Below are 26,855 nucleotides of genomic sequence, written 5' to 3'. Positions count from 1 at the left end.
CCTCCAGCGCACTGCTGCAGAAACCCCAGGTGAGATCCTGACAGCAAGTGCTGTCAGTCGGGTAATGTGAAGCATCCGTCGGATTTCACCTGGGATTTTTTACATGCCCACACTGACAAAAACACAACCACTCTCTCTCCTCTATGTTTTGAAGGCCTTAAAAAATGTTGATTAGTTTGAAAAACTTTGTATTTTAAGTACCCCTAACAATGTGCACACCTCTCTGTTTCCACTGCCCTTAAGACGCCCTCATGCCCTGCTTCTCAAGTAATGTGGTTTAACAATATGTCCCTGTGTGATTGTTGAGAAATCTGATGCTCACTCCCCGACCAATCATTATGACCAAGCTACACCCTGATGCTGCAGTGCAAAGAGATAGGATGGATGTGGATCGCCCTTGTTTTCGGTGCAAGTGGCGTGGTCTTGAAGAGCCCAAAAGCTTGATTCAAGCTTGCTGAGCCACACCAAGGTTTCAGGACATGAGGGGCACTACTTAGGGATCAGGAATGCACTGTAGCTGGGATCAGGAGCTGGTTGGGAAGCCTTTTACGTCCCTGAGACTCAGTTTTGGAGGCTAGCACACTAACCGTTATAGTCACTCTGGGGTCCTGGGTTCAAGATGAATTTGCAGGTCTGGTTCTTCTTCCCCAGGCAAAGCGGGGCAGAACTTCATTTATAGCAGCAGTCCTTGTGGCAGCACAACAGTCCTTCTTCCTGGCAGAGTATTCACAGGTTCAGAGGTGTACTAAAATGTGGGTGTCTGAGGTCCATTATTTTTACACAGTTGGGCCTTTGAAATGGGGAGAAGCTTCTAGAGGCATGCCTTTGAAGTGTGCTGATGCTTGCCTCCCCTGACCTGGCTCCAGTCTAACTATAGGGGGTATGAAGCTCTTTGTGTGGGGGCAGGACACAGCCTATTCAAGAGTAAGTGGGGCTGTTCTCAGCTTCTCCCACCCATCATGCCAGTAATGACCCATCCAGTCACACCTAAGCTCCCCATTGTGTGTGGCTGTCTAGGAGGAATACACAAAGCCCAACTGCCAACTATGCCCAGCCATGCGACTCAGAAACAGGCTAAAGGTACCAAATGGCAAAGTCAAGAAAATGCCAACTTTCTAAAAGTGGCATTTTCAGAACTGCAATTTCAAATCCGATTTCACCATAAGTTAAGATTTTAATTTGTGATTCCAGTGATACAAACCATGAACTGAGTATCTCTACCCATTTGGAAATTACAATTATAAAATGTAATAAGGCAACTCAAATGTTATCCTATGGAAGCGATAGGCCTTGCAGTAGTGAAAAACGAATGAAGAGTTTTTCACTATCAGGACATGTATAACTTAAAAGTACATGTCCTGTTCTTTAAATACACTGCACCTGTGCCGTGGGCTGTCCAGGGCCTACCCTAAGAGTGAGATATGTATTGGTATAGAAAGTAAGGTTTGGGCCTGGCAAAAGGTTTTTGCCAGGTTGTGAAATGTTGTGAAATGATGGTTTACAACTGCACACACAGACTCTGCAATGGCAGGCATTAAACATGTTTAAGGTGCTACTTCAGTGGGTAACACCACGGCCAGCCCACTAGTAGCATTTAATGTACAGGCCCTGTGCACATGTAGTGTGCTTTATGAGGGATTTATATGTACAGTAAATATACCAATTGGGTATAAGCCTGTGTTACTATGTTTTAGAGAAAGAGCACTAGCACTTATGCACTGATTAGCAGTGGTAAAGTGTGCAGATTCCTAAGGCCAGCAAAAAAGAAGTCAGCATAAACAGTGACAAAAAAGAGATTTGATCTTTGGAGACCCCCCCCCCCCCCCCCTCATTTTGGTCCTCAGTGTGGTGACTTCTGGAGTTGGAGTCCTATCTGTAGCTTATTATGACAGCGGAAAACATTCTTCAGCCATGTTACCAATGTTCAGTCTCTTGCATTTTTCAACTTCGTATTCTTCGGAAAGTTAGACTCAGTTATCACAAGAAGGAATGCCTATTGCAAATTAGACATTTCCTGTAGCTGGATCTGCCAAACTACAACATTCAGTGCCTCTAAAACATACAGAAGGCTCCCGGTCGCCTGTTTCGTGGTCTTTCTCCTGGTTATCTATCACAAATCATCCGCTCTGACGACATTGGTTGCCAGTTGCCAAACGAAGAGTGTTTGTGGCACTTTGTTGTTGCCATAAATCCAGATACAGAACTGGCCCTTCTTATTTCCAGGCCCTTATTTGTATTTTTTTATTTCAGATTATTGCCCATCCAGATAAGTGTTTTGAATGGAAATATGGAAGTGCAGGTGCTCACAATTTAGAGTACGTAGTTACTCCTGAGAAGTGCTGGTACTCTCCCATTAAATGTAATGCAGTAGTGGTGAGAAGGTCAGGTACTCTCCCTTTAAAAGTAAAAACGTGCAGATGCTCGGTTCCGGCTCAATTAAAGCACTGCTCCTGATAAATCCCTCCTCTCAGTCAGCCTTCTTGTGGTTCCCAGGCTTAGACTTTGGGACACATTCTTCTCAGTGCTCGGAGATGCTGGAATTCTCTCACCCAGACATTACCGCCATTTCAGATTATTTTAGTTTCACATTTTCTTAAACTGTTTGCAATAACTTACTTGTTTGTTCTTTGTGATAGCCATGACTCCTTGTTTTCGGGTATCATATAACTTTATAAATATTTCTCATTCAATAAGATACTCAGCTCCTTTACGAAGGAATGTGGACTATTGAAACCGCAGTGCAATTCTGGACAATAAACTACGGCCAATCCTAATTTACCAATTGTGTGATCGTGGGCCATTTGCTACTTCTAGCTGCCCCTCAACCTCCGATCTAGCAAGACTTAGCGAACTTTCAAAACGGCAAACCAGTACTTTTGAGGGCTATATATGTACACATGTTTACATCGTGTGGCATTAACTGTATGTTGCGACAGTCTTTATTTTCCAAACTCTGTTATGATGTTTCCAATTCTGCATGTTCGCACTGCCCCAAGAGACTGAGTGGTGACTTGCTGATTCTGCGTAAAGCTAATAAGTACTAAAACCCAGAGGGTCAGCAAACTGCGACAGGTGACGTTCTGGGTGCAGAGCGCGCGACCTTGAAGTGTGCTGCCGGACTCTCCAACTCGCAGATCGCTACCGCGCGCGGCAGCGGTGCGCTTTTCAGAGAGCAAATACACGTCCCGATTCGGCGAGTTCCTCATCTGTGTTGCACTGCCACGGTCTGGAGTTGACTCTTAGGTGCAGCGCTGTTTTGTTTACCTCCCTGATACCTATTTCTCCTGCGGTGTGAGCTGTGGGTGGAGACCCAGCGTGACGCTCTATGTTTGTAAGCAAAAGAGGGCAGGGAAACTGCAAGTGTGCAAATTCCCCAGCTAGCTGCAGCTTACACGCAGAAGAGCGCAATCCTCTTTGGCAAACTGACGTCTGCAGCCGGAGATTGAGAGGAGAGGGGGCTTGAAAGCCAGGTCGAGCTGGCAGCAGCCTCCGCCCTCCGTCTCGGCTGTTTAGGCTTGGTTCCCCTTCCCTCACAGCAGCCCGTGGAGGGGGCAGCTGAGGTCACTCTGGGTGCAGCAAGGGGGACCGACCTGCTTGCTCCCAGAGAGCAGTACTGCGCGAGATTCCAATTTTGCGGACGCAACTTTGTTTTGGCAAGACATATTTACAAGCTCGTGCAACCTCCCATAACACAAACTGCTCTAAAATGAACTGCAAACTTCATACAAGGAAAATAAAGGACTTCTGAGGATGATCACTGGAAAACAGGTGTACAATTAATGTATCGCAATACTCTAGGGGATTTGAATTTTTTTTGGGAAGAAAACGTGTGTTGGATTACCCTAGTCCACCTGAAAATAGTGCACAGAAGTTTGCATTGCACTAAGGTCCGAGGGCCATGGATGGGTATCGGTATAATCGCTTCTCCGCTAACCAAGAAGAGGAACTGGCACGATCCCAGCAACAGCTATCACCACATTCGCTGTATGACTATCGCCTGATTGTAGGGGATGTCCAGGAGCCACCACCACTGTCGCCCCCGCCTCAGCGTTGTGTGCCTGCCCTGAATTGCTGCTCTCCATTACACCCACATGGGCATGAAACTGCAGCCCAGAGGTACATTGCCACCCGCCTGCAGGCAGGCTATGAGCCTGAAAGGTAAGATTTGGTGTCACTCAAACTCTAGAAGGAGGAGCCTGGTGTGGGAGTGATCCATTGAGGAAGCCATCTTGGGTTGAAAATTTTTGGTGGCAGATGGTATTAAATGAACAGCTGGGATGTACCTAGATAGACTCGTTAGTCTCCTTGATTGGTATATAATATCCTTAACCTGAGAGTTGCCCCAAATCCTTGTGAAATTAGGGCAATATCAGTAGATTACAAGGTGCCTTAATTTGAGCATTTCAACTCTACTGTATCTGCACAAGTTCTTACAGTGATCTAGACTGGTGACTGTTCAGACTGCATTTTCTCACTTTAATTCAGTTTAATCATCTTAGTCAGACATTCAGTGGGTATCCTAAACCTAAGTCGACATTAATATGCCATCAACTCACAGAACCTCCACCATGGCGCACTTTGGAATTAGTTGGTTACTACCTCAATGGAGAGGGTAATTGCATTTATTTGATTAAGAGTTTTCAATGCCGAGGTGTCGCTTGAGTGCTTTACAAAAGAAAAAACCCAGGGAACGCTTTCAATAGAGAGATGAAGTATAAACCAATTTTCCAAATGCAATAAACCATTAAAAATATACCTGTAACTTGGCACAAGTGGGTTCTTTGTTTTTTCCTAACTTTAACAGTCATCATCGTACACAGTCCAAGTGGTTAATTATTCTAGACCACCCAGGATAGAGGTTAGTAGGAGGGCTCCTTAAGGAAAATTGATAGAGTTGACTTGATCTTAGAGCCCCTTAGTCCATCAGGAAGTTTTAGATGCCACATTAAAGGAGCATGATTAGCTAAGTGCAGCACCTTACATTCAAGGAGGCTTTGCTAAAGAGCTTCTGCGCCTTCAGTGCAAGTCATTTGAGTTCCACGAAGTTTGAAGTATTGTGGTCAAGCTACAGAACACTGGGTTCGGAAAATCTCTACTCTCCCTTAATAGGAAGTCATGCCACCCTAGGGTCTCTGAAGCATGCATGGAAGGGAAACAAGATAAGGTCACTTGCCATTGCTAACTGTAACAAAGAGAAAATATCTGTACCATAGGAGAAGTTGAGACAGCGATCATCATCTGGCTGATCGATAGTGTGTATATAAGCTTAATCTCTTTGCATGCTAGCTCCGCAAACATTTTCTGAAATAGATAAGTTACTGGCTGCAAGTAAAGTTTTGCCGCTTCTTTCCTGAGCAGGAAGGTTACCAACAGAGTTTATGTCTTCAGGGCTACAGAAGTAACATTGTCCCTGTTATACTCCTAATGATACATTTCAGAATTATTCCGAGGACTTATTTATATTGGTATAATTCACTGAGGTATTGCTAGTGTGTTGTACATGCTCAGATGATAAATATTCAAACAATGTATCCGATGAAAGCCAATAAACAACCTGATGGGCTGAAATGTAAACCGGTTCTGGATTCCACATACCTGTCAAGTTTGTCTGAAAATGAAAAACATTCTGGGGCATATTTATGAAAAGAGACTAATCATATCATAATGTGCCACTTTTCTTGCGCCCCCCCTAACACCACCATGTGTGCACCGTATTTATGATATGGCGCACCATGGCACACATTAGGGAACTAGTGTCAAACATGTTGATGGTAGTTTGGCGCTTTGCAGGATTAGCGTCAAACATTTTGACGCTAATCCTGCAAAGTTAAAGGAGGCCCATTGAAAACAATGGGAGAGTCATTTTAATGCTTGCACTAAAAATGGCTCAGTGGAATCTCATAGATTCTACTGTGCCATTTTTCTGGGTCTCCTAATGCCTGAACACTCCCCTTGCATACATTATGCCTGGCACAGGCATAATGTTGCGCAAGGGTTTACAAAGTGGCGCAATACATGCATTGCGCCACTTTTTAAATGTAGTGTGGCGTTTTTGCCAACCTAACGCCACATTAGCGTAAATAAAATAACGCTAATGTGGCGCAAGGGGCTTCTTAAATCTGGCCCTTTGTACCTAATAAATGTTGCTTGTCGACCAGTAAGCATCTGGTGCACAAACTCTGCGCTCAGGTATGTACATATAACAAAGCTAGTGCACAAATATCTATATAGTATCACTTTTAACAAAGCTACTCCACTTATCATGGATCACAGTTTGCTTTTTCACTTCTTCATTCACCACACCTTGTTGTCTACCACATTGTTATGAACTATTAATATTTCATGCATTTGAATCATTTAAAATAAGGTTAAATAGACAAATACCCATTTTTTGAATTTTAAATGCTGGATTAGAACGTCGTGTTTAGGGGAGACAGAAGGTGAGACGAGCTGCAAGAGGATGAACTATCCCAAATCCTCCACGCTGCCCTCAGCTTGTAGACTAAACCCTACTTACGTGTATGTCCTCGAGAGTGCCACCTGGCTGATTCTGTCCTGGAGAGTTCAGGTAAATTGTATTCGGATCAGAGGACGCTCCATCCCTGAGAGAACTTCTGTCGTGCTCAGCTAATGGCACAGCATATTCTGCATTCAGGCGATGGGAAATGTGTATTGAAATTGAAAATTTAACAGCATAGGAATCATACTTTTTCCAACTGGCCAAAATGATAGGCGGCAATCCTGTAAATGATTTCAACTGAAAATAATAAGCTAAGAAGGCTAATTGTCTTGAGAACTGAATCCGTTTGAAAAGTCCTTATCTTTAGTATTATATGTAAAGTCCGGTTCTGGTGACCCCAGTTGATGCATTGTGTCAACCTCTGAAAGTCTTAGCTAAAGCATTCTGCATCGTGTCCTGTTCCGGAGAATCCTTGTTGATCATATCACATAGAGTCTGCACTGGGGTAAAGAAGATGTACTCAATATTGCACCTTTGTAGGCTGATTCCTTTAAAATTAATTGAGCAAACAGATTTTGCTCCATTTTTTGCCCTAGTGCAAAGCTTTACTTAAGGCGTGTAGAATCCACTTCTACACATCCACAACCACCACTAATCTTCTGCTAAATCCAAAACATGCATTTCCCAAGTAAAAGTTTGGAAGAGGCCCTAAAACCCTTGGAATACAAGAAATGCAACAGCCTATTCTACGACCGACAGTGGGACATTCAACACTTTAGATGAAATTAATTTGTTTTGAGAGACACAGCAAGAGCCTCCCTATGCCTAAGGTACAAAGACCAACCTGTAGCCCTTATTTTACATAATTCTAATCAGTTTATCTACTGCCAATAACATGGCTGAACAGCCACCAGTCTCCACCTCATTGACTGCAAGGATGGGTTCAGTGCTTAATTTGAGCCGGTTGTTTCCAGTGTCAGCCTGCCACATGGTGGTGCTGTTTTTCTTATTTTTTTAAGGGGCACAACAGCTGTTGTTTAATAATTAAATGTACACCAAAATCACTAATACCTGCCACTCAAAGCTATAAGAATAGCTTGAGCAGCACATATTAGTTATTTCACTGTGTTAAAGTCCTCTGGCCTGCAGAGGGCCTTATCCCTGATGTCAAATCAGAGCTAACATATCTGCAGAATTCCATACAATCCAGCAGCAAAACAGCCACATGTTGGGATCTACATGCCTCCGTTCTTAAACCTTGTGTGCATGTGGAAATTGCCTAACTATTTAAGTTGTATTCCGAGGATGATCTGATCGACCTCCTTCTGGAGAATGAAACTGGGAATCACATTTAAATAGCATTTGTCTTCAGCAAGTCAACTTTTGAATGTAGGAACACTTCCTTTGTATGGATGGAGTGAAAAGATAGGAAATGACACTTAGCAGGACGTTTGCATGACACTTTACTCTTAAATAGGAGCTTACTCGTTTATAATCCTGATGGAACCATTTGGGCAGTCATCGCTGGACTCTTGAAAGTGCTTTGAGGTCATACTTATTGCAGATTGCACACAATGCAAATGCCAATATAATTTTCTTGCTAACTCACACCTTCCTTGGTGTCCACACTTTCTCTAGAGCATCACGTTTGAATTGTGTAGGCCTAGTTGCCCAGATTTCTTGGTGGTGAAAGGGATAAACTTCTAACTTTCTATGCAATAACCATTGTTAGCGCTGCTTCATTTGAAGCACAGCTTTGGACTAGCCTGAATACTGATCCTATCAAGGCTCTGTGAGAACATGTGCCCTCTGTACTTACACACGTTCATTTTATTTAGCAGCACTCATGCACTTAAAGGGTTCCTAACAAAACTCGCCATAGGTGCCAAATCAGCAAACTCCCCCCCTGAGAACTAGCTCAATTTCACTTCCCATGTCAAAGTAAACAGACAACCTGCCACCAGCACACAGGGCTGCAGAATTCAAAATATTGTCTCACAGGATAAAGACCCAGGTACATCGTGCAAATATTTATTCTTTCTGGTACAGAAGGATGCGCGCACACTCGCTACATGCCTCCACAATTTGAACAGGCCTCCTTCCTTGACTAAATTCCACTTGCTACCTATTTGTGCACACAAAGATAAAAAAAACACAAGTTCGCAGCTTTCAAAGATTCTCTACCCTCACGGAGACAAGTCCAGCCCACTTTACTTTTACAAAACTGTTAAGAAGAGAAGGGCCATAAAAGGGTTCCACATGTATGCAATGAGAAACTGGAATGTCATTCCCACCCTTCAAAACAACACCGACAAGCCATGAACTCTTGCAATCATCTCTTGAGAGGACCTCTGACCTCCCCACCTGTGTTAAACTCCCCCCATTGTTAGTGCGGGACCCCATTCACTAGACGCATACCCCCCTCTTGCCTCCTTGAACCTCGAAATTACGCCAGCTCAACCTTCCTGAAGCTGCCCTCCTGGACACAGTTGTATTAATTGTCGGTACCGTGATGCCACTCACGCTATGATGCTGTATTGCTTCTGGGAGCTAAGTTTGTGTTTTACAAATGCCTCTAGTCAAATAAACAAATAGAAAAGGAGGACTCTTCCTACAAGAGTTCGGACCACCAAACTGGAGGACAGTGGTGCAGACAACACGTTCCAGGTGCTCAAAGAGGCCACTGAGTGGCATAAGGGCACAAAAACAGGGCCAGAGCTCCCAAGCTTCGCCGACCCTTGCTTGGACAGCTCATCACACCCAGGTGTTTTTTTGTTTGCATGCTAGGACTTGTAGTCCTGATTTAATAATGGGATGAATCAACTGGACAGGCTGACTAGATGAACTACTGGTGCATAGACCTGGCTATCTGTATCTCTGTAGGAGGCAAGCAACAGTAAAGCTAGTGTCTTTATTAGGTCGAGCACACAAGCGCTCTTACCTGTTGTAAACTATCTGTGGGCTTTCAACTTCGCCCACCGCACGCCCATCACTATCACTCATTTATGGGCTTGCCTTTCAAAAATCCTTTGTTATCATTGGTAAATGCTTTACGTTTGTCCCTCCTTGGGGTGGTATGGTTACTGCCTTGGACTTTGACCCTGTTACATGGATATTTGCACTATTGCCGATACATTTGACTGCAAGCAAACTCCTTTTTCCTTTGTGTCTCTCCTTTGCGCCCATGCTCATGGTGGCCATGGCGCTTTGAATCGGCTCACTTTTGTCAACTGTTTTACTTTTCATTTTCAATTTAGGTGGAAAGAAAAGTCCAGTTAGGAATTTACAACGTTAACAGCTCTAACTCGAGCAAACCCAAGACCCATTGCATTGCAAATGGTTGTTTAACCTTGTTAGAAGAGGCAGAGGATCCAGTCTAGGTTTCCAGGGATCTGATTAAATGAATTGCATGCTAAGTGATCTGTTGTGGGTATCCTGAAAAACAGGCTTGAATCCGGCCCACCTGGATGTATGTTGGATACTCTTCAGACTGATTCCCAAAGATTTTGCTGTGAGTTACTCCCACAGTACACTTTTCCTAAATACAGAAGTAAGATGGGGCTCAAGAGTACGTCGAACCTACTTATAAATAAATCTTTGTGAATCTGAACCTGTGTTTTTTCTAGATTTGAAAACTGTTGTTTGTAATGCGGCTGCAAAAGTCTCTACTTTTGTCTTCTGATTGGTTGTGAAGTCTCTTGAGCTGCATGCCTAGTGAAAAGCAAACGTGTTCAAAATCGTCCGGATATGTTCGTCCCTCGAGCTGCTTATAAATGAATGCCACAAGAGCATTTTTCAGATGTGTGAAAAGTTCTAACAGTTTGTTTCTCCAACAAATCAAGCACCTGCTCTGGAAAGCTAAGAGCATCCGAGGGTCCTATCATGATGTGCTGAGCTGGCTCAGCGCAGAGCCGGACCTGCAGTATATAAAGTGAATCCATTCCTTTTTGTGTTGGTATTTATATTGCAAAAACCTAGCTATGAAGCAACAAACAGGGCATGAACTCACAGAAATAGCGGGTTAAATGAATTGACTTTACACACTGAAAGTGAGTAAAAAGGAGCTCAGCTCTGCTCTGAGGCAGTGGAGCCCATCATGATTGGGCACGTGGAGGTGACATTCTCGAACCCTGGTCAGTGCAATCTCATCGTTTCATGTTTCTGAGATGGATAACAGGTGTCCTTTGAGCTTGTTGGTAACTCACAGCTGCAAACGCAGAATAAAGAGAGGTATTACCAATAAGGAGTGTTCTGGGGGGGCATGGCTCGTGCTGTGCCAGTCATGTTTAGGTTGATTGTGTTTTGCTGTGCTCACTGTCATGTTAGTGCACACCAACACGCGTGGCGAGCTCTAGGTATTCTAGGTGAAGTTTGTAAATAAATAATATGATAACTTTATGAATGTTTTCAAAGTTTGCAATTTGCAATGTATCTCTCGAGTCAGTGTATACAGTCACCTGGAGCAGAAATAGTAATGTACATGTGTTCCTAGTCCTGACCTTGCAGCAGGGTCTCGACACTGCTTTCTTGAAACGCCCCTTTCTCTTATCCAAATGCACCGCTTGGTGGTCCTAAGAGGACTTAAACGACAGTCATTATCTAACTGCTTCAGCGACACCATGGGCGTCTGCAAATTGTTTTTTTTTTTTTTTTGGGGGGGGGGGGCAGTCCACGGCATCCACCGACTGTTTTTGGCGGGGGCCGAGGCCGTAGTAGTGCAGGCAGCGTAACTCTACCGCGGCCGTAGTGAGCCTGCACAGGGGGGGGGGGGGGATGAAGCAAGGACCCCTACTTGCCCCCTACCACCCCGCGACGCCCCTGGCGACACTCCCTTATATATAATAAAGAATGCACCACCAGTCCCCAGTGCCATAGCGTGAAACCCTTCTTTGTATGGGCGCTGCTTGGAAAATAGCACAGTGACTTCAGTCACAGTAATAATTATGTGGTGAAAACATCTCTTTGTAAAAGTGTATCCTCAGAATTATAGCAGGTATGTGGAAAAGAATGAATTTATTTCCGACAAGTATGGTGCATTATAGTCAATAGGAATAAAATAACTTTACCACTTCGGCCAGAAAATATGTTTTTAAATGCAAGTTTTATTCGCACATTTTGGCGAAGTGAAAGGAGTGTTTGGTGAGGAGTGTGCCCCCCCACACCAGCGGTTCCATAGTTGACATTATCTGTGCCGATCAGAGGTCAGGCAGCATTTCTGCCGCTTTCCCTGCACACGTCAACCTCTTTAGTTATATTGGACTCGCATTTGTATACAGTGGCATAGCAAAGCTGCCTTGAGCCCTAATCCAAACAAGGACATTGGGCCCCTCTTCCCCAGTTTGGTAGTGAAAAACTTACACTACTTAGTGTGAAGCGGACCCTCACACTGCAGGTCCCCAGTGCCACTGCACCTGCTGCACTCTTGAGAGCTACGTGCCATTTTGTTAATAACACTTCATATCCCTGCATGAGGCACTGAGGGGATTATTCTAACTTTGGAGGAGTGTTAATCTGTCCCAAAAGTGACGGTAAAGTGACGGATATACCACCAGCCGTATTACGAGTTCCATAGGATATAATGGACTCGTAATACGGCTGGTGGTAAATCCGTCACTTTTCCGTCACTTTTGGGACGGATTAACACCTCCTCCAAAGTTAGAATAACCCCCTGAGTGTCTTATCCATCAGGATGCCATGCTACACTGGGAGTGAGTGCTTGGCTTGTAGGGTGTTATTGAGGAGAGAGGTCTGCGAAGAAGCATTTAGGTGTAGTGCCTGAGTGACCACACTGGTGCTGCTATCCTTTCTTAGATGGTTTAGTATTATCTTTGAGAGACTAGTAAGGGCCAACAGAGAGAGTTTGATAGGTACATCCTACAGTTAATCTTCATTGCTGGTCTCCATGATGAGAACTGTGTGCGCCGGTCACGACGAATGATGCAAACATTGGCCCACCCCGTTTACAATCATATGGCTAAAGTTCTTACAAGTCTAGTCCATGGTAATGCAATGACTGAAGTCAGCCATGGAAGTTCTCTTTTTCAGACATTCCTATGACTTTTCGTGGAACTAACCTAGTTTGGTGTCAGTCTTGGAGCACTCTTGAGCAGAGTGTTCTGTTGATAGGTTCTTCCGTTTTGTGGATGCTAGTTTGGTTCGGCTTCCTTTACTTTGGAAAAGTCAGGTATTTACTTCCTTCTTGAACTTCAAATTGCCTTGTATGCTTTTTACCTTGGGTGGTGTGGAGCTTCAAAGATGTGCTAATCTGTTTGGGAAGTATTATTAGAATTGCGTTTGCAAAAACATTCAAACTATCCCTTGGATGGACATGTGAAAGATATAGGTGGTCATTCTGACCTCGGCGGTAAAAGGCGCCTACCGCCGGTCAGAAATCCTCCATAATCCCGCCGCGGTCGCGGAAACCCGCCACGGTCATTCTGACCCGCAGAAGGCAAACCTCCGAAAATCCGACAGCCACAACAGACCGCCAGACCAGCGGTCGGCGGAAAAGTGGAGGTGACAAAACCTCCACCGTCACGCCAACAGAAATACGCCCATGCCATTACGACCCACGAATCCACGCGGCGGTCATTCAAACGCGGTATTCCATTGGCGGGACACACCGCCGCGGTCAGAATACACACAAACGAACAAAACTCAGCCACATTGGACGATTTGAATCCCACACACCTGATACACATACACACACCACTCCCACACACACAATACAATATAAAACACACACCCACATCACCCACAAACCCCTACGCCAAAAAATTCTGAAAGAAGGCCAGAGCGAGACACCACCATCCACAAACTAGCAGCCACAGCCACTCCACACCATCACCCACACACTATCCACACACAAAACAACACACACCACCACACTCAACACACTTAACTACACATACTCCACCCCACACATCATACACACCACCCCATGGCACCCCAAAGACACCCCCGCTTCTCCGACGAAGAACTCAGGGTCATGGTGGAGGAAATCGTTCGGGTAGAGCCCCAGCTGTTCGGCACACAGATACAATACACCAGCATTGCCCGGAGGACGGAGCTATGGCAGCGGATTGTCGACAGGGTCAACGCTGTGGGACAGCACCCCAGAAATCGGGAAGACATCAGGAAGCGATGGAACGACCTACGGGGGAAGGTGCGTTCCATGGTATCCAGGCACAACATCGCCGTGCAGAAGACTGGCGGAGGACCCCCACCTCAACCCCCACAATTTACATCATGGGAGGAGGAAGTCTTGAACATCCTGCATCCTGACGGCCTCGCAGGAGTCGGCGGAGGAATGGATACTGGTAAGTTGAAGCTTCACTACTGCTTCCCCCCCACCTGCATGCCAAATCATACCCCAACCCTCACCCCCATCCTCGAACCCCACCCTCACCCCCACCCCCATCCTCACCCCCACCCTCACCCCCACCACCATCCTCACCCCCACCACCATCCTCACCCCCACCCTCACCCCCACCACCATCCTCACCCCCACCACCATCCTCACCCCCACCCCCAGCACACCTATTCCCTGCCAATGTCTCACCATCACAACCCACACATCCCAAAACCTAGCCCTGCATGCGTCCACTAAGCATGGACACCCATCACCAAAGCATGCCCAATGCATATACACATCCCCCCCACAAGCCACCCTCACCAAAGCCCCCACACACGAATGCCAGCACTTGGGGACACGGGAACCCACAGATACACCCATATGCCACACATTGAAACTATAACCATACCTCTATACCCCTGCAGGACCCGACCGTCAACACACCGCCGCGGAGGGCCCAGAATTCTCCACACCCCCCACCCAAGAGGCCGTCAGCGATGACAGCAGCTCTGTCGACCTGGACACCGATGACCAGCCCGGACCATCGGGGACCTCTGGACAGTCGGTTCCCCTCACACAGGCCCAGGCCACTACAGACCCCAACCCCTCTGGGAACACCAGCACAGCTCCCACCCAGCGGGCCCATGCCTCTGTCTCCAGGGCGCGTCAATCTGCGGTGTGTCTACCACTACAGGGCACCCAGGATAACCCACCACCCCAACAACAACAGGGACCTGGGGGCAGTGGTAGTGGGCACACCGGCCAGGGGGCAGAGGCCCAGGGAAACAGGGCAACTCGGAGGGCAGCTGTGCGACAGGGGGGGGACGGGCCCAGGGAACCCACTCTCCACGAGGCCCTCACCACCATCATGGGAGCATACAACTGCTCCCAGGAGACGATGGCGACGGTACTGGCCCGGTTCCAGGAGATCCAGGTACTGCAGGAGGAACACTATCGGGGGTACAGGGAGGACATCAGAGCCCTCACCTCCACCCTGGTTACCATGGTAGGGCTGCTGCAGGACCTCGTCAACACCAGGACGGACACTCAACAACACCCAAGGGCCCCTGCCACTAGCCTGGACCAAGAACAGCCAACCACCTCCGCCGGCGCTAGTGGACAGGAGGCCCCCGCACAGCAGCAGCCCACCAGACCCCCACCTCCTGCAGGAGAAGAACCACCCCGCAAGAGGGCCCTGAGATCTCGCAAGAAGACAGAGTAGGATGTCAAGACCCCCGCCAGCAATGGATACCACCTGATGTCATCCCACTGTCCCACATTGTCACCCTGTCCATCCTTGAACTGCCCATGCTCCATCTCTCCACAGGCCTCTGGACAATGCACCTGTGTGACTGTTACTCTGGACTCTGCCATGGACATTCCTTCACCATAGCCCCCACCCACTTGAAACCCCCCATCCCATTTTGAGCACTTAAATAAACACCTATTTTGCACAAAACTATCTGGAGTCTGGCTGTGATTTCAATATATTGTAATTGACATGACAGTGCAAATATGTCCTTGTACATGGTGAAGTCAACAAACAGCTGCCACAAAGCTGTAGTCCATGGGGAAACGAAGCACAGGACTCGTAGTGGGGACCCCAGATCTGAAATAGGGAGGGAAAAGCCACAACTCAGTCATCATACACTGGGGCAAATAGACAGGCAGCAGAGATGCAGGAGAGTAGTTCACATTTACTAAATTATCTTTGAATTGTTACCTGTGTCCTATTGGAAGTACTGTTCAATGATTCTGTCCCTGTTGTCTGTTTCAGCCCCGTCGTCTTCCTCCTCGTCACTCTCCTCAGGTTCCACCGCTGCCACAACACCACCGTCTCGACCATCCTCCTGCAGGAAAGGCACCTGGCGGCGCAAAGCCAGGTTGTGAAGCATGCAGCAGGCCACGATGATGTGACACACCTTCTTAGGTGAGTACATTAGGGATCCACCTGTCATATGCAGGCACCGAAACCTGGCCTTTAGGAGGCCAAAGGTGCGTTCGATCACCCTCCTAGTACGCCCATGGGCCTCATTGTACCGTTCCTCTGCCCTGGTCCGGGGATTCCTTACTGGGGTCAGTAGCCACGACAGGTTGGGGTACCCAGAGTCCCCCACTAGCCATACACGGTGTCTCTCTAGCTGTTTCATCACGTAAGGGATGCTGCTATTCCTCAGGATGTAGGCGTCATGCACTGACCCAGGGAATTTGGCATTTACATGCGAGATGTACTGGTCAGCCAAACACACCACCTGGATGTTCATTGAATGGTAACTTTTTCTGTTCCTGTACACCTGCTCCCTGTCTCTTGGGGGAACCAAAGCCACATGGGTCCCATCAATAGCACCAATGACGTTGGGAATATGTCCAAGGGCATAGAAATCACCCTTCACTGTAGCCAATTCGCCCACCTCAGGGAAAATGATGTAGCTCCTCACGTATTTCATCAGGGCAGACAACACTCTGGATAACACCTTCGAAAACATGGGCTGAGACATCCCAGAAGCAATTCCCACTGTTGTCTGAAATGAACCACTTGCCAAGAAATGGAGTACTGACATGACCTGCACCAGAGGGGGAATCCCTGTGGGTTGGCGGATGGGGGACATCAGGTCGGGCTCCAGCTGGGCACACAGTTCATGTATAGTGGCACGGTTAAGACGGTAGGTCAGGATAATGTGGCGTTCTTCCATTGTCGACAGGTCCACCAGCGGTCGGTACACGGGAGGATTCATCCGTCTCCTCGCCAAACCCAGCGGACGGTGCCTAGGAAGGACAACATGGAGCACACAGTCAAGCAACCCACAGGTACGTACTCACAGCTAGCACAGTAAACGATTCTCTATGCAGTGAATGGCGTGTCTGAGTGGCTATGCAAGGCCTAGGCCTGTGTGACGCAGTTGAAATTGAGCCATGTGGGCCCTGGAAATGGCGGCTGCCTGACCTGTGAAGTGTGACAATGGGATGTGAGGTCAATGCGCTGGCGTGGCACACCGCGGCGGGCGGCGGGCGAAGACCGCGGCGCGAAGCCGCATTGGTTAACATTGAAGCCTATGGGTTTCAGGAGCCAATGGCGAAGGGCGCCGGCGGTGGCGGGACGCACCGCCGCGGTACGCACCGCCGCGGACGTGACCGCCATTTTCTATCTACTTATCCACTTGCGACTTGAACTTTCACAGGAGAGGACCTATACTGCAAGTGTTGCTGTGACCTCGGTCTGGAAGGTACAATGGCTGCTGCGACTGGGGAAAGGGCCCCTGCCTTCACTGGAGAGGAGTTGGAGAAACTTGTGGATGGGGTCCTCCCCCAGTATGCGCTACTCTACGGTCCTCCAGACGAACAAGTGAGTTTAATTCAATATGGATTTGGGGCCACTGGCTGGCTTGGGGGCCTGGCGGGGGGCCTGGCGGGGATGGGGGGCATGTTGGGCCTGGCGGGGGGCATGGCGGGGATGGGGGGCATGTTGGGCCTGGCGGGGGGCCTGGCGGGGATGGGGGGCATGTTGGGCCTGGCGGGGGGCATGGCGGGGGGCATGGCGGGGGGCATGGCGGGGGGCCTGGCGGGGATGGGGGGCTTTGGGCCTGGCGGGGGGCCTGGCGGGGATGGGGGGCATGTTGGGCCTGGCGGGGGGCATGGCGGGGGCATGGCGGGGGGCCTGGCGGGGATGGGGGGCATGTTGGGCCTGGCGGGGGGCATGGCGAGGGGCCTGGCGGGGATGGGGGGCATGTTGGGCCTGGCGGGGGGCATGGCGGGGGGCATGGCGGGGGGCCTGGCGGGGATGGGGGGCATGTTGGGCCTGGCGGGGGGCATGGCGGGGATGGGGGGCATGTTGGGCCTGGCGGGGGGCCTGGCGGGGATGGGGGGCATGTTGGGCCTGGCGGGGGGCATGGCGGGGGGCATGGCGGGGGGCCTGGCGGGGATGGGGGGCGTTGGGCCTGGCGGGGGGCCTGGCGGGGATGGGGGGCATGTTGGGCCTGGCGGGGGGCATGGCGGGGGGCATGGCGGGGGGCCTGGCGGGGATGGGGGGCATGTTGGGCCTGGCGGGGGGCATGGCGGGGGGCATGGCGGGGGGCCTGGTGGGGATGGGGGGCATGTTGGGCCTGGCGGGGGGCATGGCGGGGGGCATGGCGGGGGGCCTGGCGGGGATGGGGGGCGTTGGGCCACTGGCAAGGAAAATGCAGACAAACTTGAACGTGGTATTTCTCCCTCCCTGTACGTGTCACATAGGTCCGCGCCCATGAGAAGATCGGGATTTGGCGTGCCATCGCCAAGGAAGTCCGGACCCTGGGGGTCCACCATCGACGGGGCACCCACTGCCGCAAGAGGTGGGAGGACATCCGCCGCGGGACCAAGAAGACCGCCGAGTCTCTGCTGGGGATGGCCTCCCAACGTAGGCGGGGTGCCTGCCGTCAACTGACCCCCCTGATGTTCCGGATCCTGGCGGTGGCCTACCCTGATTTGGATGGGCGCGTGAGGGCAGCACAGCAGACACAAGGGGGTGAGTACAAGCATTATCTACTCTGTTGTCGCGCAGTGGAGGTGTCTGGGTGGGGGAGGAGGGCTGTGGGTCCCCCTAGGCCAGGGCGATATCTGTAGGCTGGGCACCCCCGTAAGCCCCTGTGTCCCCAGCCACCACCCTCAGTAGTTTGTCAGTACAGCCATCCCTGGGCCGTGTCATCCATGGGTGCAGTTGTCAACTCTAGGCGTGTAGGGCATGTTCCACGGAATGCGTAGCGGACCCCAAGTGCGCAACTTAGTGCAGGGGGCATCTGTGTCTGTCATGTCCGCTAACTGTACCGGAGATCCATGTACTCAATATCCCTTTATTTCTCTCCCCCCCCCCTTTTTGTTTGTCTTTCTGTGCTTGTGTGCATCAGCATCATCAGGCGGAGGAGAAGTGGCATCAGGGCAGGAGGGAGCTGCATCTCACATGGCCCAGGAGGGCCATGCCACAGAGTCAGACTGGACCAGTGAGACGGAGGGCGAGGGGAGCTCCACGACGGGGACGACTGGAGCCTGCAGCGACACGGACACGTCCTCGGAAGGGAGCTCCCTTGCGGGGGTGGCACCATCCATGCCCCCGCCATTACAGGTACAGCCGCCACCCAGCGCACCATCTCCGCCCTCCCAGCAGCCCCTCAGCGTTCGCCCCGTGCCCGCTCTGCCAGGAAGCCGGGCATCTCCTTCGCCCCAGGCACCTCAGGCCCTGCCCCTGTTACCCCCGCTGCCCTCAGTGAGGAGGTCATTGACCTCCTCCGAACGCTCATTGTTGGGCAGACTACCCTTTTGAATGCCATCCAGGGGGTGGAGAGGGAGGTTCATCGCAGCAATGCGTACCTGGAGGGCATTCATTCGGGTCAGGCTGCCCATCAGCGATCGTTCCAGGCTCTGGCCTCAGCACTGACGGCAGCCATTGTCCCTGTCTCCTGCCTCCCTCTACTAACTCCCTCCTCCCAGTCTCCTGTTCCTCTGCCTGTCCCACCCACACCATCAGACCAGCCTGCACACACCTCAACACCCAAGAGAAGCTCATCCAAACATAAGCACCACAGATCACGCAGACATTCACACACGCAACATTCCGATGCAGACATGCCAACAGTCACTACCACCTCTGTGACCCCCACCTCCTCGTCTCCCTCCTCCCTCCCTGTGACGTCTACACTCACACCTCCATTCACCTCACCATCAGCCAGTGTTTCCATCACCAGCACACCCTCCACTCCAGTCCGCACATGTGCAGTCACCACCCCCACTGCCATTTACACGTCCCCTGTGTCCTCTCCCACTGTGTCTGTCACCCCCTCTTCCACACCACACAAACGCAGCCACCCACCCACCCAACAGCCATCCACCTCACGACAGCCTATCCCTCCTGCACCTGCACCCAAAGACAGCAAACGTGACTCACCTACAACCACATCCTCTCCCTCCACTCCCATTCCCACTGTACCTACCACTCTCCATTGTCCCAAGAAACTCTTCCTCGCCACTGCTAACTTCTTTCCTGACCCTGAGCCCCCCCCTCCTTCTCGTCGGGGTAAGAAGAGCACCTCAGCCACCACCAGCCCTGCAGCCCCCTTGACAAGGGTGCAGGGGTATTGGAGCCCACCAGCCCGCATGTCTGGATCTTCGCCCAGCAGCAAGGGGACAGCCAGCCCACCCCCTGGGAAGAGGAGCAGAAGGCGGAAGGGGCGCCGCAGGAGCCTGGCTTCTACATCCCCCCCGGACACCACCCAGAGACAGTCACCAGCCACAGCTCCAAAGGGAGGAAAGGGCCACAGACTCCCGACTAAGGAGGGCAAGGGCAGCAAGTCGGAGAGGTCAGGCAGCAGGCCTGCTGCCCAGGAGGAGCCCACCACCCCCATAGCCGCTGCCCAGGGAGGACCCAGCCCAGCTGGCCAGGAGGGCCCCACCACCCACAGCCCAGGTGGGCATTGAAGGAGCACCATCCCCGCTGCCCAGGAGGGCACCACCAGGCAATGAGCAGTTGGCCATAGACCGGCCGCCGTCTCAAGAACCGCTGAACTGGGCCCCGCCGTCTCAAGCACCGCTCCGCTGGGCCCCGCCGTCTCAAGAACCGCTGAACTGGGCCCCGCCGTCTCAAGAACCGCTGAACTGGGCCCCGCCGTCTCAAGCACCGCTCCCCTGGGCCCCGCCGTCTCAAGAACCGCTGAACTGGGCCCCGCCGTCTCAAGAACCGCTGAACTGGGCCCCGCCGTCTCAAGAACCGCTGAACTGGGCCCCGCCGTCTCAAGCACCGCTCCGCTGGGCCCCGCCGTCTCAAGAACCGCTGAACTGGGCCCCGCCGTCTCAAGAACCGCTGAACTGGGCCCCGCCGTCTCAAGAACCGCTGAACTGGGCCCGCCGTCTCAAGAACCGCTGAACTGGGCCCCGCCGTCTCAAGAACCGCTGAACTGGGCCCCGCCGTCTCAAGAACCGCTGAACTGGGCCCCGCCGTCTCAAGCACCGCTCCCCTGGGCCCCGCCGTCTCAAGAACCGCTGAACTGGGCCCCGCCGTCTCAAGAACCGCTGAACTGGGCCCCGCCGTCTCAAGCACCGCTGAACTGGGCCCCGCCGTCTCAAGCACCGCTGAACTGGGCCCCGCCGTCTCAAGAACCGCTGAACTGGGCCCCGCCGTCTCAAGCACCGCTCCCCTGGGCCCCGCCGTCTCAAGAACCGCTGAACTGGGCCCCGCCGTCTCAAGAACCGCTGAACTGGGCCCCGCCGTCTCAAGAACCGCTGAACTGGGCCCCGCCGTCTCAAGAACCGCTGAACTGGGCCCCGCCGTCTCAAGCACCGCTCCCCTGGGCCCCGCCGTCTCAAGAACCGCTGAACTGGGCCCCGCCGTCTCAAGCACCGCTCCGCTGGGCCCCGCCGTCTCAAGAACCGCTGAACTGGGCCCCGCCGTCTCAAGCACCGCTCCGCTGGGCCCCGCCGTCTCAAGCACCGCTCCGCTGGGCCCCGCCGTCTCAAGAACCGCTGAACTGGGCCCTTCAAGGCAAGACCCGCTGAACTGGGCCCTTCCAGGCAAGAACCGCTGGCCCTTTGGCAGACGTGGCAGGGCAGGATCTATCTCGGGCAGGGCTGCAGGATGTCCTCTGGCCAACATGCCTCCTCCAGTGGCAGTGGGGTCTGTTATGGACTGTTTGGACTGTGGCTTTGCACTCCCCAGGATGGCCCAGTGGGCAGGCCACCCACTGTATGGACTGTATGGACTGTGGCTTTGCACTCCCCAGGATGGCCCAGTGGGCAAGCCACCCACTGTATGGACTGTATGGACTGTGGCTTTGCACTCCCCAGGATGGCCCAGTGGGCAGGCCACCCACTGTATGGACTGTATGGACTGTGGCTTTGCACTCCCCAGGATGGCCCAGTGGGCAGGCCACCCACTGTATGGACTGTATGGACTGTGGCTTTGCACTCCCCAGGATGGCCCAGTGGTCATGGAGTCCTCTCGTGGATCTGGCGTCGTGTACTCAAGTGGCTGAGGTGCCCCCCCTTCCCTTCCCCCTGAGGTGCCTGTCCTATTTTCTTTCTGATGCCCCTGCAGTGTTCTCTCCGTGGAGTTCTTGTCTTGGGACTGGGCCTTGCCCCTTTGCACAGGACCTCTGTGGTCCACGGACAGTGGTTGGACTACATTTAGTAGCTGTATATATTTTGTACATAGTTTATTTATTTATTGGGATTACTGGTGTCCATATTTCAATATATCTGCCCGTTTATGATCTCTTCTTTTGGTCTTTGCATTATTTCGGGGGGGGGGTTTGTGGGTTGTGACAGTGATCTGTGGGAATGCATTGATGTGTGTGTTGTAGTGGGTGTGGGTGGGTGGGTGTGTGCCGGTAATCTTTTCCCTCCCCTGTGTCGTAGGTGCAGTACTCACCGATGTCTTCCGCGCCGCCGGGCGTGCTCCTGGTATATGAGCAGGTATAGGAGTGCGGGGATGACCTGCAGCTCGGGTTCCATACTGCCGGAATCTCGCGTGGAGTGCGTAGAGGTGAGCGTTTTCCCGTTCGTAGTCTGTTTCCGCCGTGTTTTTATCGGCGGTGCTCCCGCCCCGGAAAAGGTGGCGGATTGGTGGGTCGTGATAGGGTGGGCGGTACATTGTCTGCCGCCTGGCTGTTGGCGGGGACCGCCGCGCTGTTTGTTTGTTCCGCCGTGGCGGGCGGAGTGTTAATGCGGCGGGCTGTGTTGGCGGTTCCCGCCAGGGTCAGAATTGCATATTTTGGACCGCCGGCCTGTTGGCGGCTTGGCCGCCGCATTATCACCGACCGCCAGGGTCAGAATGAGGGCCATAGAGTACCTTAAAGGCAGAGCATCTAGAGAAATGTGCACTAACTGAAGCACTTGAGTGATATGCTCTCTGGAATTAAGGCATTGGAGCAGCATTTTTGTCCTGTTTTAAATCATTTGCACTGTGTGAAGTTAAACAGGGCTGTCCCTAGGTAGAGCAATTTAGGCTTCTTACAGCATCTCTGGACCCAGAATGGTCTTTAGTTTCTGTAGAACTTCTAGATATAGAAAGATATGCCGCAATATTCACTCTGTAGAATTCACTTCTTGTGACTTTATTCACGTGTAGGATCAGGGATAGATTGGAGTCAATGATTTCCAAGCTTTCTTGCCTTCCTTCATGTTGCTTGTGAATTAAGCAATAATTGCTATAGTGTAGGAGCGGGGAGATGAAGAAAACTACAGTGTTAATACAGTGCTGTGCCTATCATTGAAATAAGAAAGGATCTCATTTAAGATATGTCATTGAATGGTAAGCTTTTATAGTCTTGGTCATATAACGGTGAATGGTGTCAAAGGCCGCTGACATGTCCAAGAGTTGTAGTGTTACCACTCCATTACTAGCCATTGTTAATTTCTAGTCATCCCAAATTAATATCAAGGAGGAGTCCAGGCCTTGTTCTATGTAGTACCCAGCTTACCATCCAATATTAGGCAGTTTTCTTTAACAGAGTTGGTGACCTGGGAGAAGATAGCTCTTTTGATCAGTTTTCAATTAGAGATTGGCCTAAGTGGCTGGTTTATATGGGGTCAGTTTTTTTTTTTTTGATGGGCGGTCTGATGAAGTGATGAAGGAGGTCTTAAGTTTTGAGGGGAAAGATTCTCTATCTTGGGGGTTGTCTAGATGCTCCTTGCCTCAGACATGGTACATGTGCTGATGAGGATATTTTGAACACACTAACAGAATCAGGGTCTGATAGAGATCCAGATGGCATGTTTGCCTCAAACAGTTTATTCATTGATCTGATTTGTTTTTGTTAAGAACTCATGAACAATGTGGTGTGTGATATGGTGGAGTTATGCAGCTTCACCGTATAAAACACTCACAATACCGAATTGGGTTCAGTCAGTCTCGTTTGTTAAGCCTTAGCTCAACTCTGGGTATCTCTGGCTTTGAGCAGTCAGGCTTAAACAAAGGAACAAGTGTAAAGTATTTATAAGCACCAAAAAAAAAAAAAAGAATGCCATGCACCACAAAAGAAATCCAACACCAATTTATAAATATAAATCTTATTTTTATTATTTTTTATACATAAAAATGAACAAAATCAACCAGAGTGTCCGGAGATATGTCTTTTTAAGTAAATTATAAATCACTGCTTTGTATGCAAAATTCCAACAGTATTGGTAAGTGGAAAGTTTGGAAACTTTGTAAAACTTTTAAAAAGTTGTGTTTGACTATTCTGGCCCACTTTTAGTGATCAACTCTGGCATGGAGGAGGTCAAGGGGGCCAGTAAGGGCTTATATTGGACAGTTACCTTGTCACCAAAACTCTCAAATCTAGTTCCAGGCTCTATGGGCATACCACCTGAAACTTTACTAGACAGGTCGCGTTGAAAGGGAAACACAGGATGCTGGGAATTCTGTAAGTTGCTGAGGATGTTATGTGGTCAATGGGGACCGCCTGAGGCTACTCCTAGTTCTACAGTCCAGGTGGGGTGACTTTGGCCATGCAGTCATTGTCCCTCGAAGTCCTCTTTGGTCCCAGAAAAAGTCCAGTTGCCATTGGACTACTGGTCTCCAGTCACAGCAAAACCAGTGGTTCTCTTTGATAAAGGGTAGTGTTTGTCTTGGCAGCCAAAATGCACTTCAATGACTCTTCTAGGTCCAGGAAACTTGGGTGGAACTTTTGAGTGTTGGGACTTCGTATCCTTGGTAGTACATCAGTGGTAAGTGGCAACCAGGTGATTGTGACTATTGGCTAGCCAAGTCAGGCTTCTTCAGCTTTTACTGGAACAGAAAGTCAGCCAACTGACTCTTGGAGTTCACGTCTTCGGGCTGGGGTTTCAGAGCAATGTTTCCACAAGCTAGGCAGCCCAGGCACAGTCCTCTCTTTGCTAGCCGAGGATCAGCAGGTGAAGTCCAGTGGCTGGTGCAGCATCTCTTTCCAGGTCCAAGGTACAGCAGGCCAGTCATTCTTCAGTCCTCTCTCCTGTTCTGATATAAAGGGTGCCATATTTATGCCAAGAGAGTAACTTCAGAGAATACAGCGGTTACTAGCCAATGGACTACCAAGATCTTTCCCACCTGTTGGCAACATCCTGCACTGTGTGGCATCTACCTATCCAAGAGAGCTCTATTCTGCCCATTCCCAAGATGGCAGATCTTCTTTTCTGGTGCGTGGAGCTTGGTAGCCCACCCTAGAGGAATGGCTATCTGGAGGCTACACACCCATGGAAAAAACGGTTAGGCAGATGGACTCCGCTCTCTGTCCCCAACACCAAACCAGATACCTGCACAAAAGAGCAGTCCCTCTTGTGTATGTCCAATATTTGCCCTTCACAGGTGGCTTCCCCTGTGAAGTTCACGTTTTGGATCCACACCCTCTGTGGTTTCCTGCCAGGAAGAGGTAACACCTCTTCCAACAGCAGGCCTCTATTGTACCTTTTGCTGGGAGTCGTTCGCACAGTAGTGGCTGGTGATCTTTGAAAGTGGTGGCGCAAAAATATGTCATTATATATTATCAAGGGAGTGAGCGAAGAGAGCAAGCCTGACTCCCAGTGGGAATTGGCTTGGAGTTTTTTACACTAAAAAGATTATTAGTGTGATATTGATTTAACTGTCATCTACTAAATTATTTTAGTTAATGTTTTTATAGCGCTACTCATCTAACTGTAGGGTGTCATAGTGCTTTCATCACACAGAAAGGCACAATAAATCATACAAGTGTGTAAATCAGCATACAGGAAATGTTACCCAATGCATTGAGGATGATAGGGTGTAGAAATCACATATCGTCCATACTTGTAGACATTATGGGGGTCATTATGACCTCGGCGGTCGTGGTAAATTGGCGGTAAGTACCGCCAACTGGCTGGCGGTACTTACCGTCATATTATGACATTGGAGGGTAGGCTGAAGCCAACCTGCCAATATAACACTATGACCGCCATGGCGGTGACAGCTGCCGGGCTGGAGCTATCTATCTCCAGCCCGGCGACTGTCACTGTTCCGCCTGCGGGATTATGACCCAGCCTACCACCATGGTTTTCGTGGCTTCCTTACCGCCACGAAAACCACCGCCATGAAAACCATGGCGGTAGGCACCATCAGTGACAGGGAATTCCTTCCCTATCACTGATAGGGGTCTCCCCCCCTCCAGTTACCCGCATGCCTCTCCAAAGCCCCCGAGCCCCCCTACATTCACTCCCCTTCACACACACACACACACACACATACACGCACACTTTCCAACAAACATCCACGCATGCAGACATCCACTCACATACACCTGCACACACTTTGAAACATACACGCAGACACAAAACACAACACACATGCACTCACACCTTCATACATACACACTCGCATCCAAGACGCAACACACACCCGCATCCAAGAACACACAAACATACACACACACACACCCACATACTCAACACCCCCAAACCCTCCCCCTGTCAGAGACCCGACTTACCTGTAGTCAGGGGGTCCTCCGGCAGGAGACAAGACTGCCACCACCAGCGTCCGCCAGCAGAACACCGCTGGTCGTATTATGGGTCATTATACGGCCAGCAGTGGTCTAACAGCACCACCTTACCCCCATCCACTGCTGTGGCCACAGCCAGATTTCCACCATCCTTCTGGCGGAAATCCGGCTGTGGTCATAATACGGTGGACGGCTGGGAGCCGCAGTGACAGTCTTTTGGCAGCCGTCGCTGCGGCGGTAGCCGTTTTTACCGCCAATATTATAATGAGGGCCTATATGTTAAGACTGAATGGTCAGGAGAAACACAGTCAGGTTATAAAAAGTAGCACAGTGATTGTGGCTGTCTGTACTAACAAGACTTTATCACTTCCCAAAAGAACACATCTTTGCAAACTTAGAATAACAGCAGATTGAGAAAAAACAATAAGGATCCAAACCCATGGCTTACAGTTTGCATGCAGCTCCTTGATTCCAATACATAGATCATTGTACTGTATTAGGATTGCAATTTATGAACTGTAAGGAACATAATTATCTCTGTGTCAGAGGCAGTAGCCCACTTACCTAGCTAAATAGTCTGTGATGTGCATATTAC

At 50.3% G+C, this 26,855-nt stretch overlaps 1 protein-coding gene across 2 annotated transcripts in view; it reads left to right on the top strand.

Moving 5' to 3' along the window:
* The first annotated feature begins 3,808 nt into the window (after positions 1-3,808).
* IMPDH1 (inosine monophosphate dehydrogenase 1) overlaps positions 3,809-26,855 on the top strand; it is a 357,871-nt gene continuing 334,824 nt past the window's right edge. Inside the window, exon 1 of one of the 2 annotated variants that reach the window (XM_069229367.1) lies at positions 3,809-4,158. In XM_069229367.1, the coding sequence (XP_069085468.1) occupies positions 3,899-4,158 (260 nt within the window). In that variant the 5' untranslated portion in view covers positions 3,809-3,898. The remainder of the gene's footprint in view (positions 4,159-26,855) is intronic. The other variant, XM_069229368.1, reaches the window with a different exon arrangement.

The sequence above is a fragment of the Pleurodeles waltl genome, chromosome 4_1 (assembly GCF_031143425.1).
Source record: "Pleurodeles waltl isolate 20211129_DDA chromosome 4_1, aPleWal1.hap1.20221129, whole genome shotgun sequence".
NCBI lineage: Eukaryota > Metazoa > Chordata > Amphibia > Caudata > Salamandridae > Pleurodeles > Pleurodeles waltl.
The sequence above is the reverse complement of the archived record's forward strand: the minus strand, read 5'-3'. Positions and strand labels throughout refer to the sequence as shown.